The following is a 17564-nucleotide window of genomic DNA, read 5'->3' on the forward strand; positions in this document are numbered from 1 at the left end:
GTTCATCACTATGCTTTTTAGGTAGCTCTGCAAGGCCAGTCCAGTCCAATTTATCTCGCTAATGTAGTCCTGGAAGACTCAAGTTGATATTCTTATGCCATTAAACTTCAGTGTTAGGTATTAGCATCCTGTTCAGAACCCCAAACCAGAACATTTTCTCACGATGTTTGAAGTTGGGTTAAATCTAGTGCCTTTGTTTCCTCTGCTGAGCAGTTACGCGTGGCTTCATAAATACACCATAAAGCTACACAGCACCACCATCTCGGGTCTATCTCACCTCTGAGATGTTGGAAACAGACTCCACGTGAACCTCAGTGGAGCTGATGATCTCAGGTGAAGTGGTGTCCAGGATGTCCACAGCTACAGAAAGCAGGAGACGGGCTCTGAAGGACACCCCTTCTCCGAGTCCGTCGTTCAGGTCCTGATGCTCATCCATTAAAGTGTACTGACGAGTGGAACCATACATATTGACCCAGGCTGGACCCATGGTAGGCAAGAAACCTGAACAAAGTAAAGGAAAAATATCTTTTATTATGGGCTCAAACAGAATGATGGTGCGGAAGCCCTAACTTTATTATCAATTAAGTATTGTCTTTTTAATTAAATCTGGGGGAAAAAAACAAAAACAAATTCAGTTTAGATCTGTTTGCTGGATTTTTGCATTCACAGGATGTTTTTTTTGTTTTGCTTTACTGTTGCAGCATTTGTGGTTTTTGCACTTGTGCCTTGGCTATGCAGTTCTGTGCAGTTCCTGTCTTGGGCTGCAACATGCTCTCCAGTCCACTGCACCTCCCCTTTGGTTCAGCATGTGCAGCAAGTTAATTTGAATGTCAGACAAGTCATTTCTTACAGACATTAGCAGAAGGTCAGGCACGTCATATGGCTCAATACACAATCTACCACACTAATTAGTACATTTAGTAAAATACAGATAGACACTAGCATGGCAGAATAATTAAAGTACTTGGCAGATAATCAATGTTGGTAAGAAAAACTACGTTTTGACCCACCTTTATCACCATCATTTGATATCTTGCGTAGGTCAATGAAATGGGTTCCTATGGCAACGTCATTGACTTTATCTGAGTCCCTTATTTGGACCTTTATCCTTTTGCAGAGAGGCGGGAACAGCTCGGTGAAGATGATCTGCTCATTCCATATTGGTTCATAACTGCTTTTCTGGACTGAAGTCTTTCCCTGGAGAAAGGAAAAGGAATTATAAGGAATTATAACAGAATCACAGAGGGAAAAAAACACCTTTGGTCAGTTATAGCATTATATAGTTATAGCTGTGCCAGTTTAATAATGAAGACTTTAAAGAAGACATTATAGAGTCGTCATTCTGCAACAGCAAATATTGTTAAATGTTTAAATGCTAAATAAAGTGCTCACATTTTTTTCATTTGATTAAATGGGACTTACTGAGGCATATAGCATTTATATATAGTATATAGTAGTTTGGTTTTCTCTTCAATTGGTTCCTTGAGATTTCTTAAGAGCATGTTCAATATAAACCACAGTGCACAAAATACAGTAGGTGTCTTTGCAGTTGGAATAAATGCTGTGGGTTTTAATCTCCGTGACTTACACTGAAATCGTTTTAGGGAGCCTTTGTGTCAGTGAATGATTGGCACTACAGAAGTAATGAATTCAGCAACTAATACCCAGTTGGCAATTTCCAAGTCTCAAAATTGAAGCAGAATGTCAGGTAGCTGGCAGTTTTGGAGCCAGCTACCTGACATTTTGTTTTAAATTTATGCATATGAAGCTCATGCATGTGTAGTCCAAGGCAATTTCTTGAACCACTGCAAGTAAATGCTGACAACCTGCTTCAACCTGCTTCAGTAGCTCAAAAATATTTTGAAAATATTGCTCTACAGAAACTGCAAAATGTTTTTATTTTCATGCTAAAGCTAAATTGGAAAAATGTTATAATTAAAACATTATCACAGTTCAGTTTCTCACACCTTATAATTAATTGCATAATTGCATATCTCACAATTGCATATCTCACAAAGAGAAAACAATGTGTTCCAGTGATAGTGAGCAGATAATAATAATAATATCTTGTACGTTTGTCATTGTGAGGTTTTGTAAGTCATTTTAATTTTTTATGTTTTTGTCATCGTATGTTTTTTTGCCATCAGCTTGCTAGGAACTGAAGATGAAAATTAGCCTGTATGTTTAAATCTCCCATATTTACATAGTTTAATAGTTTAATAGTTTAATTATTTATATAGCACATTTAATTACAGCAGGAGCGTTGACCAAAGTGCTGTACAAGAATACAACATACATAATAAAACAACTTAGAGTATTAAAAGCAAACACCAAATATGAATTGGTGATGATGATAATATGATGATACATGATGATAATATGCATTGTCCCTTTTAAAATAAACATTGATTTGAACATAAACTCATTCATGCTCACTTTTAGGCCAAGATGTACTTACTTACGGCTTAAACTACTATGAACATGGTTTAAATCTGATTTATTTTATATTCTAGAGATTCAATGAACAATATTTCTACAAAAGGAGCTAATCTAAACCTCTGGGTACCACATGGTCCAGAAATATTAAAATTAACCACAAACTCTTCCTGGGTGCTTAACTAAACTATGGCTAAAGCGCCTACATAAATATAAATACAGTAATTAATAATCCAACTACTTCAAGCCTTCAAGCCTCATATTACCTTCTGCCCAGCAAAGTGCACTTGAACATAGGGGTCCACCAAATCTCGGTTCTCTCCTATGAAGGCCTTTTTCACATTAGCCATGATGCTTGTGTTCATTTTAGGAAGTCCCTCTGCACGGAAGATCTTTACATAAAACCTCGCCCATTGCCTCTCTGCTGGGATGCCCTCTGGCAGCAGGAGATTTCTAGAGGACAGGGTAATAGCAAAACAACATCCAGAGGCAAGCCTGTGGAGTTACTGTCTGCATTTGAGATAATTTCATGTAACAAGCATATGAAATACTTGGGATTAATTCAGAACATGTGTTAGTAAATCTGAGATATTTAACAGATTTTGATGTATGCTGCAGATTTCGCTTGACGACAGTATTCCTAATCAGTGACAGCTTATTACCCCTCTATGTCATCTTCGTCAGTCTCATTGGCTTTGTGTGGAGTCTTGATGTTGTCACCCTTTCCGACCACAGCGATGTCACACTTTATATATCCTTTAGATCCTGCTGTGATGTCATCAGGATCAGACAGGATGGCCCATTTATGGTAGAACTGGTGTTCTGAGACAGATGTCAATCAGTTAGTCACTAACAGCATTTATCAGCTCATTTTCACTTTACAACATCAAAATTTTAAAAAATCATTTAGTAAATTGATATTTGAAAATGAAAAGTATTACATGAATGCAAATAAAAGCATGAAAGCAGAAAGCTTGGAGTTTACCAGGCTGAAAGTAAACAGTCCCAACATCCATTTTGAAGGTTCCTACCAAGGTCCCACTCCGTAAAAGGTTCTTGGAATGAATAACCTAATTAGACAAAAAGGTAAAAAATAATATTGTATATAAGGCAATAAGCTATGAGACTATAATAATCTATAAAAATCTATAAAGAAACTGATGTCTGTTAACGTGATTTCTTACTAAGGGGGCTGCATAGTTTTACATATTTTACACCTTATAAAGCATGAACAGTTTCAGCCTTGGCTTATACAACCTTCTGTCCAATGGGGCTATTACATTTTCTCTTGTGAACTAACAATGTAATATTTACAGCTCATATACCGTAACCTGTAAGAAAGAGGGTATGGTAACAGTCTATTCAGACGCACTCAAGTGTGGACACATTGTGGTATAAATTACTTACTGAAAGCTTGATGATCTTGTCAAACATGACGTGAGGAGGGACGTGGAAATCAAAGACAAAATACTGCAGAGTAAAAAAAAGCTTTCTCATTAACACGCAGTTACTCATGCCCTCGTTTTTCTAGTAATGATTGTAGGAAAACACATCATTCTTTCAGATTTGGTCTTGGAGTAAAATGTGTCAGGCAGTTGTTTCTAGATAACTTTGAAGTCAAGAAAACATCAGTTCAGAAATTAACTAAGGAAGTGTGGGAAAGAGAGAAGATCTTCTCATTATCAGGCCACTTTGGTGGGAGATCTGCTGCTTTCTGCTGCTGTTTTATTTCAGGATGGATAATTAACTAGTAACCAGCACATACACACCAATGACTATTTGTGAGATTTATTTCTTGTTCTAGCATGTGTGATTTTACATCTGCAGTTAGTGTTTGTTTGCCCACACTAATGTGGGGCAGTTATTCTCTCCCTGTAAAGACAATTATGCTGTGCTGGACTGTAGCCCACTGACTCTGCTGCAGGCATGCATGGGTGGATTAAAATACAGTGGTTGCCTCTCCTAACAAAGCAACATAGCCTTACATCACCCACAGTTTGCAGTCTTTTTCATTCTTATTCTCTTGTCTCTCAAATCACCTCAACTAACTTCTTGAACAGAAAGTGAGTTCATTGCACTCAAATGGCCTCCACGTTCACCAGATCTCAATCTAACAGAGCAACGAGTGGTTTGACAGGAGATTTGTTTCATGGATATGCAACTAATTTTCCCTCTACAACCAATTTAGGAATCTTACTGCAGAGAAATGTACCGCTACCTGAAATAGCACAGATGCAGAACAAGCTGGGACTGAAGCGGTTTTGACACAAAGACAGAATGCTTAAAGCATTATTATCATGATTACTCTGCTTTACAGTTTGTCTCTTGATAGGGGATCCTCAGACAATCGATAACAGACTGTCACTTTCACCCCCTGCAGGGCACAACTAAGAGGCTGAGCTCTGCACAGTCCTTACCACCTTACAATTGCTACTAACACTCTCCAATTTAGCGCATTGTACACTAGTCAATAAATCATTGCAGCATTACACTATCAAAGAGAACACTACTCCTATCCTCTACTGTTCTTTGCATATTAATGAAGTTCAGGGTTGTAGCTGACTGATGACTTCATTTTGAGAAACAACTGTTCTCACTAGCTTTGCCTAGCTTTACCCACATGTCCAGTTGTTGTTGTTTTTTTTGCATTGGAAAATTAGAATTGTTGCCTGAAAACCAAAACAGTGAACTGAAAGACACAAAAGTGGTCCACAGAGCTGATAGAAGTCAGACGATAAACATGCACAGATTTGTTACTTTAAGGACAAAGCTCGCAAATTACATTTTAAAAGCTTAAATTGTCTCACCTCGTTGTAGTATGGACAGTTGGTGGACTCCTTCATAGATGTGTACTTCTTGTCATCTCCAATCTCCACACACACCACAGGGTCCATGTTAAGGCCTATTAGCTGTCTGGCCTCGATCACCGTGATGCTGATCTGATGAGAGACATTAATGCATCAGATCTGACTCTGAAACTTTAAACAAGCTGCTCTTCTTCCAATAGTGAGTCAAAAAACAGCAACGGTCTCATTATAAATAATTCAACCATTCAGTAATTATCATGAGAACCATTCATAAAAAAACAATCCAGACCCATCTTTCAGAAACTAATGATGAAAAGCTGTGAGGGCTTTTGTCAGAGCGCAGTAGTTTAGACTGTTTTTACTCAAACATTTCCCCAGGCTGAGGTAATGTAGTTGCTTATGGACAGACTAGATCCCAGCTGAAGGTTTCCACATTCAAGTATCCCTCTGGTTTAATTATTCTTTGCTTGATGAAGAGAAACCAAGCGAAACAAAAAAAAAAAGGGAGAGACAGTCTGCTGCTCACGATTGCACGAGGATTACAAGCTGGTGTACAAAAGTATTCTGTTTTTTAAATTTAAATAGGTCATGAAAATGGGCCATGTGCTATCATTGCGGCGTAGTTACACTGTTCTGTTTATGTGTTTGTTGATGTAATGATGAATAAATTCAGAACTGTTAGTCCCAGTAGGCAAACAGTTGTGACGGTAAAGTACACAAATATACATATCAGTACATCTACAATATCAGTGGACATATTAATAGTGCACATTCAACTGGGCACAATCCCTGTGTATGACAGTAAACTATAATTTTTAAATTTTGCAACAAATGAGATACAACGTGTTATTTTGTCTACAGCCTTTTTAAAGATAGAAAGCAGCCAGCTAGGCTGCTCTGCTTTCACCTTTTGTGCTAAAAGCTAACTGCCTGCAGTGAGATGACCTGATATTAAAAGGAGGAAATGAGAGTGGACGTGTTAATTAGCTGCCTTGTAGCCCACAGTTGCTCCAAGGTCTTTTAAACTTTGAAGAAAAGTTAAGGTAGCTGTTAGGTAAGCCATCTCCTTCCTCTTTATATACGGGTAATTTAATGACCCCCAGATCCCATTTACATCTGATGCACACAAATGTAGGAGTTGCTTTGAGTTTAACCAGCCTGAGAAAAAGAAAGTACGCTTAATTAAAAAAAGACAAAACAAAACAAACTTGAGGCCAAACATGCAGGAAATCAAGTCGATAGAGTTGGTTACAAAGACCGGCTTTCAACCCCACATCTACATGCAAAAACTCACCTGATAATCCACTGGTCGTCCGGAGCTTGGTTCCATTTTGATGTCTGGCTTTGACCTGAAGAAATCAACATAATCATGATTTTTCTTCAACAAACTGACAGTGAAAAAGCATGAAACTAATTTAATTTGAAGTTTGAATCTTAAACATAGTACGTTTGTGTATGTATATTTAAAACTATGCAACTAACTTTAGCTTATTTAACTGCAAATTGCTCAGTCACAGCAAAAAAAAAAAAGGAAAAAAAAAAAGGAAAAACTGGTGGTTGCATTCAATTTTTTTGCATTCCACAACCAATTGCATACAGTTGTGGCAATTAAATGGCCACCGAGAAGTTGAGGAAAACAAAACCTTCAACTGTTTGGCGACACCTTCAAAGTGGTTGCCAAGGGGGGAGGCAACCTGTCTCCAAACAGTTGCAGTCACTTTCAGACATATGGCGTTGGGTTTGCAAACAATTGCCACCTAATTTATAAATACAGGCATGTTGCCAACACTCTGCGTCATTGTGTGCTGATAAGTGCAACTTGTTTGTGATTCATCTCTTTGCAACTAGGGACTTGACTCAGCTAGTTGCTAATTGGCAGCCAACTGGTTGTATCATGGTTATATTCTTGCATAAGTAAGGTTCATGTTGCTATGCCATTTTGCAGTCACTGTCCTGCAGTACCAATATCACTTTTTGTGGAGAAATATCTGAATTTCTGTTTCATATTACTGAGGTTGTGGCTTGTAATTGGAATTTCTGTGCATGATTTTGACTGATTTATCACAGTTAATCACTGTATTATCACAAATAGATTTCATACAAGTGCTAACATGGCAGCATTTAATCACAAACTGATAGCAGACTAACTCTGTCTTATTCCTGTTTTTTGCCATCTTGATGCACTAAAGTTAACTTAAAAATGCCAGATGACTGTAGATCGATTTTTGTAGCAACAATTTCAAAGACAGCAAGGCTGCAATAATTTTGGTCGAACTGCAGTCTCCAACCACTGTTTTCTCTAGAGCAGGGGTGGGCAACTCCAGGCTGGTGTCCTGCAGATTTTGGATGTGTCCTTGATCTAACACAGCTGATTTAAATGGTTAAATTACCTCCTCAACATGTCTTGAAGTTCTCCAGAGGGCTGGCAATGAGCTAATCATTTGATTCAGGTGTGTTGTCCCAGGGTGGTATTTTTAAAGCCTTTAGGACACCGGCCCTTGAGGCCTGGAGTTCCCCACTCTTCCTTTGAGTGCCTGTACATTAGCGGTTTCAGACCTCCATATATTTTCTTTTCTAATCAGACTGCAAAACAGATTAACATTACATCAGCTGAAGACGTTTTGGTAGATCTAGGTAGCTCTCTCTGAAAATACAGACTGAACTTCTTCATTTTACACAAGCCTGCCTTCATAAAAGTTTAAATTCAAGCATTTTTAATAGCTTTTAGTAGCTTGTGGGTGTGCCTTTGAAAGAACAGATTCCAGCAGTTTCTGCTTGTTTCAGGATTCCACACTACATTACACCACACAGATAACCTAGTTTTATGAGATACTGTTACTTTCAGGTTGTGAAATCTGCCTCTAGGTCTGCTTGTATTTTAATGCTGTGCCTTGTGATGTGTGCATGCGTTACTGTATAAGACCTTTTATTGGAGACGTCTGTGGTGACAGCCGTGACAGAGGCCAAAGAGATGGTGTCTGGTTCCAGCATACCAGCAAGACGCATTGCTTTCTTGTCCAAGTCCTCCATGTCCAGGACGGCTGGCTCATCTGCAAGAATAATTGGAAAAAAAACAAAAAAACAAAGCAAAAAAACCCACAGAATTACCAAATAAAACATGATGGGTACTTTAGATCTCCATTATTTTCAATTACATACTGCTTACACCAATTTTAAGCCTATAGACAACTATCAAACGTTTCTATTGTTAAATAATTATAAATAATAAGTAATTTCAGATCAGAAAATAATCTTCAGTTTCTAATTTCAGTAACTTAAACAGGTCTTGTTTTGTGGAGTGTTTTACCTTTCTTGTGGTTGTCTCTAGAGCTCTTGATCTTTCCGAGCTTCATGGCTGAGAAAACTCCCTTCCCTGCTCTAGTGAAGGTGAACAAAACAATGAAAAAGAGAAGCGATAAGACGGAAGTGATATCATGGTAATGAAGTGTCTGATTCACTGCCGATCCATCCTGAACTTCAAACTTGTCACTTTGAGTTGTAACATAAGGAGAGTTGGGTTAACATTAAAACCTGAACTTAACTCCAGCAAAAACTCCACTGCTGGCTTGTGTGCACCCTCAAAATGCAATTCAACACCATAAAGTTGACCATACCTCACAGACATCTTTGAAACTGGCTGGACATTCAATTCCTGTTGCTCCCCCTGATCACCACCAAACAATTCTCCAGACCCTCAATCACAAAACAAGAGTATCAAGTGTCTCCACATCGATATTATCTGGATCACATATCACCGCAACAACAAAGAGCTTGTGATGTCATCAGCGGATCGACAAATGAGGGGCCTTAATAATTAAGAATGAGTGTGGCTGTCTAATTTGCTGCGGATATGGATACATGTCAGAAAATTAATGAATAGGAGGGTTTTCCTTTTGTTGCCTCAAGCAGTGAGAGCCGGGTGTATCAGAGTTCAACTTTTGCTTTGATCTTTACCTCGTTATTTTAAAACAGTTCAGCCTCATTTCATGGAATATGGAAAAGTTGAAGTTTAAGACATCTCATATGATAGGTTCATAGCCCATGGTGGTTTAAAAGTCTATGAATTCCTGATAAAAGTCAGAATATACTAAGAAATACCCACTAAAAATGCAAAAAAGAGCCTCCAATTAACAGTGAAAATGGCCATTTATGCTTAAGATTTTACTTTTAGGTTTCTCAATCTGCATCATGTCCCTGAGGCAAAGTTTAACCATATTTTTCCTACTTGATAAGTTACTTTAAATTAAAAGTGCTGGATGGTAAATCGTGAACTGTATATGAATGATGAAAAAGTGCCAATTAATCAAGAAGCTAGACCCAGCTTCTCCAGCTCTCTTTCAGTGCTACAAGATTGCAAACAGTCAGGGGTCGGCTGTGTGGCAGGCAGGTTTGTGGACCCAAATGCAGGACTCAGGAAACAGGTATAACTGAAAATATCAGCTTTAATGCTGCCATTCACAGAAATACTGGAAAACTGAAACATGCCTAAGGCTGAAAATGCTGGGAACCCAGAGGAAGCAAACACATAACCATGCAGGATGACATGAAGCAGGATTACACAGGAACTCAAGGAGTTAAATATAAACCAAACTATAACCATGGACAGAACTATGTGAGAATATGAAACTAGCAAATATAAAGAAACCAACCTGAAAAACATACATTAAAGGAAAAAAAAAAGAAAACAAATGATCTTTACAAACAAAAGAATAAAATTTTTCCAAGACCCACGGACCCTGACAAAAATTAAATATGTTTACGTTTTGGGCTGAATTTTAAGCCTCATCAGCTAACTGAAATACCACTTTAATAGCGCAGTTAACATCGAACATTAGTTGCATTCACAGTTATTCTTCAAAAAAAAAGAGTATTTCAGTAGTCTAACCTATTTCTCTTATAGCCCTTATTCTCCTTATAGTCTGAGGACACATTACTGCAATGTAATAATGTGACAAAAGTATTTCTTATACATACCACATGAAAAACACTGATGCTACTCAGCTCCAAGGAGGTCAAATCAATCCACCTGAAGCTTCTTTCTATTATAAACTATATTCCCATATACTATATCTGTCAGCTGCAGAAAAAACAGACCAGCCTGGCAAATGGTAGCTGGACAGATGAGAGGATGAGGGAAAGGGAGAGAGAGAGAGAGAGAGAGAGAGAGGTGGAGGGACATGTTCAGATGTACAAAGACAGGAGGTAGAGGAGAGAAAGGATGATGGGTTTTGTAGATATTTGTAGACGGGAAGATCCTTCTACAAATACAACGAGTCTCCAGAGCTCATAACAAACTCATGAAATTAATGTGATATTGTAGCTTTTCAACTGCCTAATAACACAAATATCTGAACAGCCAATCACATGACAGCAAGTCAATGCATTTAGGTATGTAAGCATGGCCAAGATGGCCTGCTGAGGTTCAAACTGAGCAACATAATGGGGAAGAAAGGTGATTTAAGTGACTTTGAACATGGCATAGTTGTTGGTGCCAGAAGGAGTAGCTGCTGATTTACTGGGGTTTTCAGAGAATAATAGAAAATATATAGTGAATGGCAGTGGGTAAAAATGCCTTGTTGATATCAGAGGTCAGAGAAGCATGGCCAGACTGCTTTAAGCTAAATGGAAGGCAACAGTAACTCAAATAACCACTCTTTACAACAGAGGTACACAGAAGAGCATCTCTGAAAGCACAACACTTTGAACTTTGAAGCAGATGGGCTGCAGGAGCAGACGTCCTCTCCGGGTGCCACTTCAGGCAGCTAATAACAGGAAACCAAGGCTAGAATTCATACGGGCTCATCAGAATGGGACAATATTAGATTGGAGAGACATTGCCTGCTCTGATGACTCTCAATTTCTGCTGCAATATTTGGATGGTAGTGTCAAAACTAGGCAAAAACAACATAAAAGCATGGATTGAGCCTGCCTTATATGAATGTTGCAAGAGGACACTGTGCACAGGTCAGATTATTAAACTAATAGCCAGTGCTGACATTGATGATAAAGCTAAAGTCACTGTGATGTAATGCGGGGAAGAGAGAATAGAAATGGACACTTCATACATTTGACGTCACACCCGTCACTCTTTTTCATTTCCTTTTATGAGTCAAAGAAAAAAGAAAAAAATCATCAGAGACAAGTATTTTCAGCAAGAGGCTCTAAGTTTAAAATAAGACCAACGGATGTTGTTTTTTCACCTTTTTTTAATGAGTAGTAGTCCTTTTTTATTGAATTAGTTGTGAAATGTAACCTTCAAAGATTTGAGTAGGTGGCAGGAAAACTTTACAACCAAGTGTTTCCAATTACAGAAATAAAAATATGCAAATTCACTCGTAGCTTTGAAAGTAAGCAAGTAAAAAGTCACAACACATCAAACTTGAAAAGAAAACAGAGAGAAGGGGGGTCGAGAAGCTGAAGATTATGTTGCACGTCTCTCCTTGTTTCCTTTGATCTGCAAAAAACCTATTGCTCTAGTTACACTGCAGTCAAACCCAACACACAAGTAAACACCCAGAATGCGGAGCGATGTGTATTCAAGATTAGTAGATATAACGAGAACAAGCCCACTAATGCATGAAGAGCACAGCTTTTGCATACTTTAAAGGCAAAGGAGCATAAAGACATGTGTACATGCACGCTTAAACTGTGCTGTATATCTCAGGAGAGTGAGTAGAACTCGTTGATACATACACAACCATAAACCCTCTACTTACACATTTAAATTGCAGTAAAGATCAATGAACAAACTGAAGTTATTCACTAACAGCTTGATTTAAACATTATCTGTAAGCAAAGCATTTCAAGCTATCTAACTTATACAATGTTTGTTCTGATAAAATGAATAATAGTTATATGGTTATATAAACTATTTGTCAGTCAGGATTTAGGTCACTGAATAGTATACCCTCAGCCATTAGTGAACAAATTACACTGGCTTGGTTTGGATGATTGTGCTCTGGGCTTGTGCGTATTTTTCTCACTGAACTAATCTGCTCTCACATCAGTGTCCCCTGCTTGGTATTCATAAGCATTACTCTAAAACACAAGAATAATATACTGACTTTGATTATGGTCAGCTTTCTGTCTGCGTTTGTTTTTCACAATTGCAACTTCAGAGCGCTCCCGAAAGATAGACTGTATAAAATGGATTTGTTTCTTGCTATGGCCGTCTGGCTTGGAGCCTTTCTGTGTGGAGTTTGCATGTTCTCCTCAGGCTTACCCTCGAGGTAATCCAGCTTCATATTTCAAAGACATGCATGTTGTTAGGTTAATTGGGGATCTAAATTTTTACTAGGCATAAAAGTAGCACGAGTGGCAATCTGTCACTATGTGTTAGCCCTGTTGTTAGTCTGGTGATCTGTCCAGGGTGTAGCGCATCCACGTCTATGACAGCTGCCACACGCTCAAGTGTCCCCTGTGACTCACAAATGGATAAGTGGAAGAAAATAAATGGTTGGATGGATGATCACAAAGTAAAACATTCACTAGAGCAGGACTGATAACGTTAGGCATGATTAGAGTTCTTACATTCGCTGTCAGATCCACTTCTTGTGCCTCTCTAGCATCTTATCCAAGTATAGTATTTTCTATGTAAAAAAACATAAAAAACAAGTTTGTGATGGTAAAATGCCAAACCTGAAGCTCAAGACAGGTGACACCAAGGTGGCTATTTCCACTTTCTTTAAATAGTCTTTCTACTAAGCGCTTCTAATATTACAAGCCAAAAAATTGTATGTTATGAGTTGGTGCCACTCCTGTAATTAGGGATGGGTATCGAAACCTGGTTTTCCCCGCATCCTCAGGACCTTCTATCACTGTGCCATTGAGAGCATCCTCACTGGATGCATCACCACCTGGTATGGCAACAGCACCGCCTACAACTGCAAAGCTCTCCAGCGAGTAGTGCGGTGCTCTGAACGGATAATTGGAGGTGAGCTTCCCTCCCTCCAAGACATCTACAGGAAGCGGTGCCTGAGGAAAGCGGGGAGGATCATCAAGGACTCCAGTCACCCCAGCCATAAACTGTTCAGACTACTTCCATCAGGAAGGAGGTTCTGCAGCATCCGGTCCCGTACCAGCAGACTGAGAGACAGCTTCTTCCACCAGGCCATCAGACTGCTGAACACGTCATAGACACCTCAGCTTCACTACTGGAACTTCAACATTATGCACTCCAACTGTAATAATGCCACTGTTTTGCACATATTCAACTCTGTATATTTTATATATTTATTATTATTATTATTATTTATTATTTTTTACTATTTAATTTGTAAAAATGTGTATACCAACACACACACACACACACACACACACACACACACACACACACACACACACACACGTAGGAAAATATTTAGTATACACATCCAGAAATGCATACACTATTATATATTGTACATATATTTATTAGTTTCAGGTTGGCCATTCTTGTATTTTGCTCGTTTGTGTTGTTGTGTTTGCACATCTCTGTTGCTTGTGGGGCTCGCACACAAGAATTTCACTCGCATGTGCTGTGCCAGTGTGCCTGCACATGTGATGTGACAATAAAAGTGATTTGATTTGATTTGATTTGAACTTGCAATACTTATTTCATTTAAGGGAGGAAACACTACGAATATGCAAAAGCTCACAAAACACGCGATGACCTTAAATGAATGTCATGTTTTTAATTCCGCTCCGGATTCGTGAATCTCAACCCAGCACGTCCTCTCCCATTAAGGTATATAATCAACTAACAGTGCATATTATGTTAGCGCGATCTGCCTTATTACAAAACCTGCCATTACTGTGCATTTAGGTGACCATGATGAGAGAGACAGAGTCTGGCTCAGATGCTGGCAGTTCTCGCTGCAGTCTACCGGTCGCGTCTCCTTTCAGGCCATGATAGACGAATGTCACGAGCAGTGACTAAGTTTGTGGTCAAAGGCTTGCACAGCAGATGCCCCCGATTTTCGGTAAGTGAATGTGTTTAATTGTAGGCAGGGACATTACTGGATATTCTTGTGTAATTGCTACAGAATAATTTATGTTATACTTTGTTATTGCTACAGAAGAATATTTATGTTATTATTTTACATTTACATTTTTTTTTCCTGAGGACCCTGTGACACCCCATTGAAGAGCCGTAGGCTGGATCTCTTAAGAGCTCACTGTTGGGTTTGTAAGGCCATGTTACTCCTAAATTTCTATCTTGTTCAAAGAGAAGATATAAAACAAAGTTTTAAGCTAATCGACCTTAGTGTTCTCCTTTTTTAAAAAGAATCGATAAGAGAATCGATAAAGAATCGAATCGTTAAACAGGATCGAAAATGGAATCGGAATCGTGAAAATCTTATCAATACCCATCCCTACCTGTAATGTTAGCTGGTGGCAAAGTGCAGGTGGTTAGGCGTTTGCAGAGAAGAGAAAAAAAGACAAAATAGTGCATGGTGGTTCTCTGGGCAAAACCACAGCGAATGCCATTTCTGTCAGCTTAAAGCAGGAAACTGAGACTACACTTCACTACACTACACAAAAGTATTGCTTGATCTAATGAGTCTTATCTTCTGGTGTCACGTTCAGGATATTAGGGTGAAAATTTGTTGTAAACAACATGGAAGCATAGTGTATATAACAACATAGCTCTGTGAGTGTGTATCATTTAATACCGTTCAGTTAAATCATGAGTATTACATTTGTTAGATTTCTGAGTTTGCTGAGGTTAATCCAATATTCTCTCACAGTTTCCTCCAGACAGTAATAGCTGAACCGTTAGTTAGCATCTATCCATCTGTATGTTTTCTCATGTGTTTTAATTTCAGTTCAGATGAAAACAAATAAATAAAGTGAAGACTGAAGATATCCCAGGAGCAATTAATATTTAACTAACATATATACTGTCAGTTCTGCTCTGGGAGTTCTGCTGAAAGGGGCTCACAAAGATTCCCTCCGTATATATCTCTTCTTTCTTTTTCACATGAATTGGATTGGATGCACATTGAGCCAGACAAAGATCAGCACTACCTGATAACACTGCAAGGGAATGAAACTGAGATAATAAGAACTCTATCCTGAAACCTTATTGAACAGTGCTCCCTTTTCGCTTTCACTCTCTAGTTCTCTACACTTGATTTCTTTCCTTGGCTATTAAGCACTGTTTTGTTTTTTAGCTTTCTAATTGATAACGTTTGTGTTCCTATCATCCCCATGATTCAGACAGATCTTGTCAAGTGCATTGTGTTCTCACTTCATTTGCTTAAATGATATTCTTTGCATGCATGATCTAGTAAATGTTTGCTTATAACTTCATCCCCATTAGAGTCACATAGTTAAATTCTCATGCAAGTTTAAAGCCTGCCTACACAACAAAGTCCTCTGAGTCTTGGTGGCCTATTTACAGCAAACAAAACTTAAAAAAAAAGAAAATCACAGGTCTATTATTTAACACGGCGTCTGCATCAGGAAGGAAGATGTTACCCATAACACAAACTGAAAACTCAAACAAAAAGAAGAAAATAAAAGTGCTGGGGAAACTGAAATTAAGGGCAGGGGTATTAGAATGTATAGTACACAATGGCATTTTTTGTAGGAACATTCATCATATTTAAAATTTTAATATCCACTCCAAAAATAGCATTTTATTTAATTATTTGTTCATATTTTTTATTGCACCAGCTGGGCTGGAAAAGAAAATCTCTGGATAGTAAAGTTTAATTCAGGCTGTGCTGAGGAGTTTGCAATTGTGGTGGTCTGCCACATTGTTCTTTAGTTCTCTTCTTGTGTTTCTTAGTTTAATTTTCCTGGTCACTTCCTGTATCGGCTAGCTGAATGAGGAGAATTGTCCCTTTATCTCTTTGTCATTACGTGAGTTTTGCTGGACCACTGCTGGACGACCTCCCACTGAATACACTTTGCGCCATCTTTCAGTTTGACTTAAGTTTGACTTTTGTCTGCCTTACCTGCTGATTCTAGAGTGGATTTTGGTTCTTTTTATGTCTAAAGTAATTTAAAAAATAATAATGGCAAGCTTAGCTTCTTTATGGCGTACAACGTTACAACTCCTGTCTGGATTAAACACATGCAATAAAAAAAAAAACAACAAAAAACTGGGATGTCTTTATGTCATCATTGTAATCTGCTCCTTCATCAGGGCTTTGAACAAAAAAAGAAAACAAAAAGACAGCATCGGGAGACAAAAAAAGTTCAAATTTACACACCAGCGCTATCACAGAGGCTGAAGATAAGAGCCAGTGCAAAGCACAGCAAAACAAAACAGCAGAGATGAGAGCTGCAATCCCTCGAGAGGATATCAGTGCATGAAAAGAAACAAGTAATGCCAAAGATTTAAATTACAACGGCTGCAATTTAGGGACACACAAGCGAAAGGGTGAAGAGAAAAAAAACATCATTCAGTTAAAACATTGCATTAAAGTTACTCTTTGACTTGAAAATGCAACATTTGAACCCCAGACTGATACAGGAGAACATTACAAGATGTTTTCCTTAATATTTCTCATTTTTATGTGGTAACTTTCTTTGCAAGGTTCCTCAACTGATAAGTTACAGTTTACATTTAATTTGATAGATAAGACAAACCAGCCTCTGGATTTTTACATCGCTCGTCACTAATCTTTTAACAAAGTGGGACTTTGGAAACTTTATCTGTGATTGCAGTGTGGCGGCAGTGTTCTCATTCATTGATCTGAAGGTTTTTGCTGACAACAGTGTAAAATCGCAAGTTTACAGTGTGTGTGTGTGCCAGAACAGTGCATCTGGCAGTATCTAACACCTAAAATAAGTCAGAAATGCCATGTTAGTTCGAGGTGAAAATACAGAAAAGTTGCTGTTCACCAACACGTGTGTTTTAAATGGCTGGGATCACAAGAAAAATGTTTTACACTTTTTTTTAGCAGCACAGACCACATAATAATTAACAGAAATGACTGTGAGTCTAGAACATAAATCTCTAAATATACACTTTTCTGCTATCGCTCATTTTGAAATACATTGTCAGAATAAAGGGTTGTTTGAACTCTATGTGTGAGGGCTGACTGTGAGGTAGAGGCAGAATAAATTGTTCAGGAGGCTGACAGTCCGGTCCGGTCCTTCCTTCACATCTGTGATCTAATGTGTCATATATAGAGTGCAGCCAACTAAAGAAAAAATCAAACTAGAAAGACTTTATAAATAAACAAAAGAATAATAACACCTCTAACTGTTTAAAATCAACAGATTCTTTAGCCCCCCCACCCCCACCCCCACATGGAGCTGATAAAAGGGGCCCAGAGCAATTGATCTAATGGGGTGGCAGAGGCTGTGTCAAGACTAATGTAATCT

General features: G+C 38.3%; 1 protein-coding gene across 7 annotated transcripts in view; it reads right to left on the minus strand.

Annotated features, from left to right (window-relative positions):
• The window catches only part of otofa (otoferlin a), an 83751-nt gene that overhangs the window by 24384 nt on the left and 41803 nt on the right, over positions 1-17564 (minus strand). For all 7 annotated transcript variants that reach the window (XM_042220335.1, XM_042220339.1, XM_042220338.1 and 4 more), the window contains exons 6-15: positions 8551-8621; positions 8167-8293; positions 6538-6592; positions 5244-5375; positions 3844-3906; positions 3422-3506; positions 3099-3258; positions 2703-2889; positions 1011-1197; positions 278-501 (exon numbers count right to left, since the gene is read on the minus strand). In XM_042220335.1, coding sequence (XP_042076269.1) covers positions 278-501; positions 1011-1197; positions 2703-2889; positions 3099-3258; positions 3422-3506; positions 3844-3906; positions 5244-5375; positions 6538-6592; positions 8167-8293; positions 8551-8621 — 1291 coding nt within the window. The remainder of the gene's footprint in view (positions 1-277; positions 502-1010; positions 1198-2702; positions 2890-3098; positions 3259-3421; positions 3507-3843; positions 3907-5243; positions 5376-6537; positions 6593-8166; positions 8294-8550; positions 8622-17564) is intronic.

The sequence above is a fragment of the Haplochromis burtoni genome, unplaced genomic scaffold (genome assembly GCF_018398535.1).
Source record: "Haplochromis burtoni strain Fernald_Lab_line unplaced genomic scaffold, NCSU_Asbu1 Contig_47, whole genome shotgun sequence".
In the NCBI taxonomy this organism is placed as follows: domain Eukaryota; kingdom Metazoa; phylum Chordata; class Actinopteri; order Cichliformes; family Cichlidae; genus Haplochromis; species Haplochromis burtoni.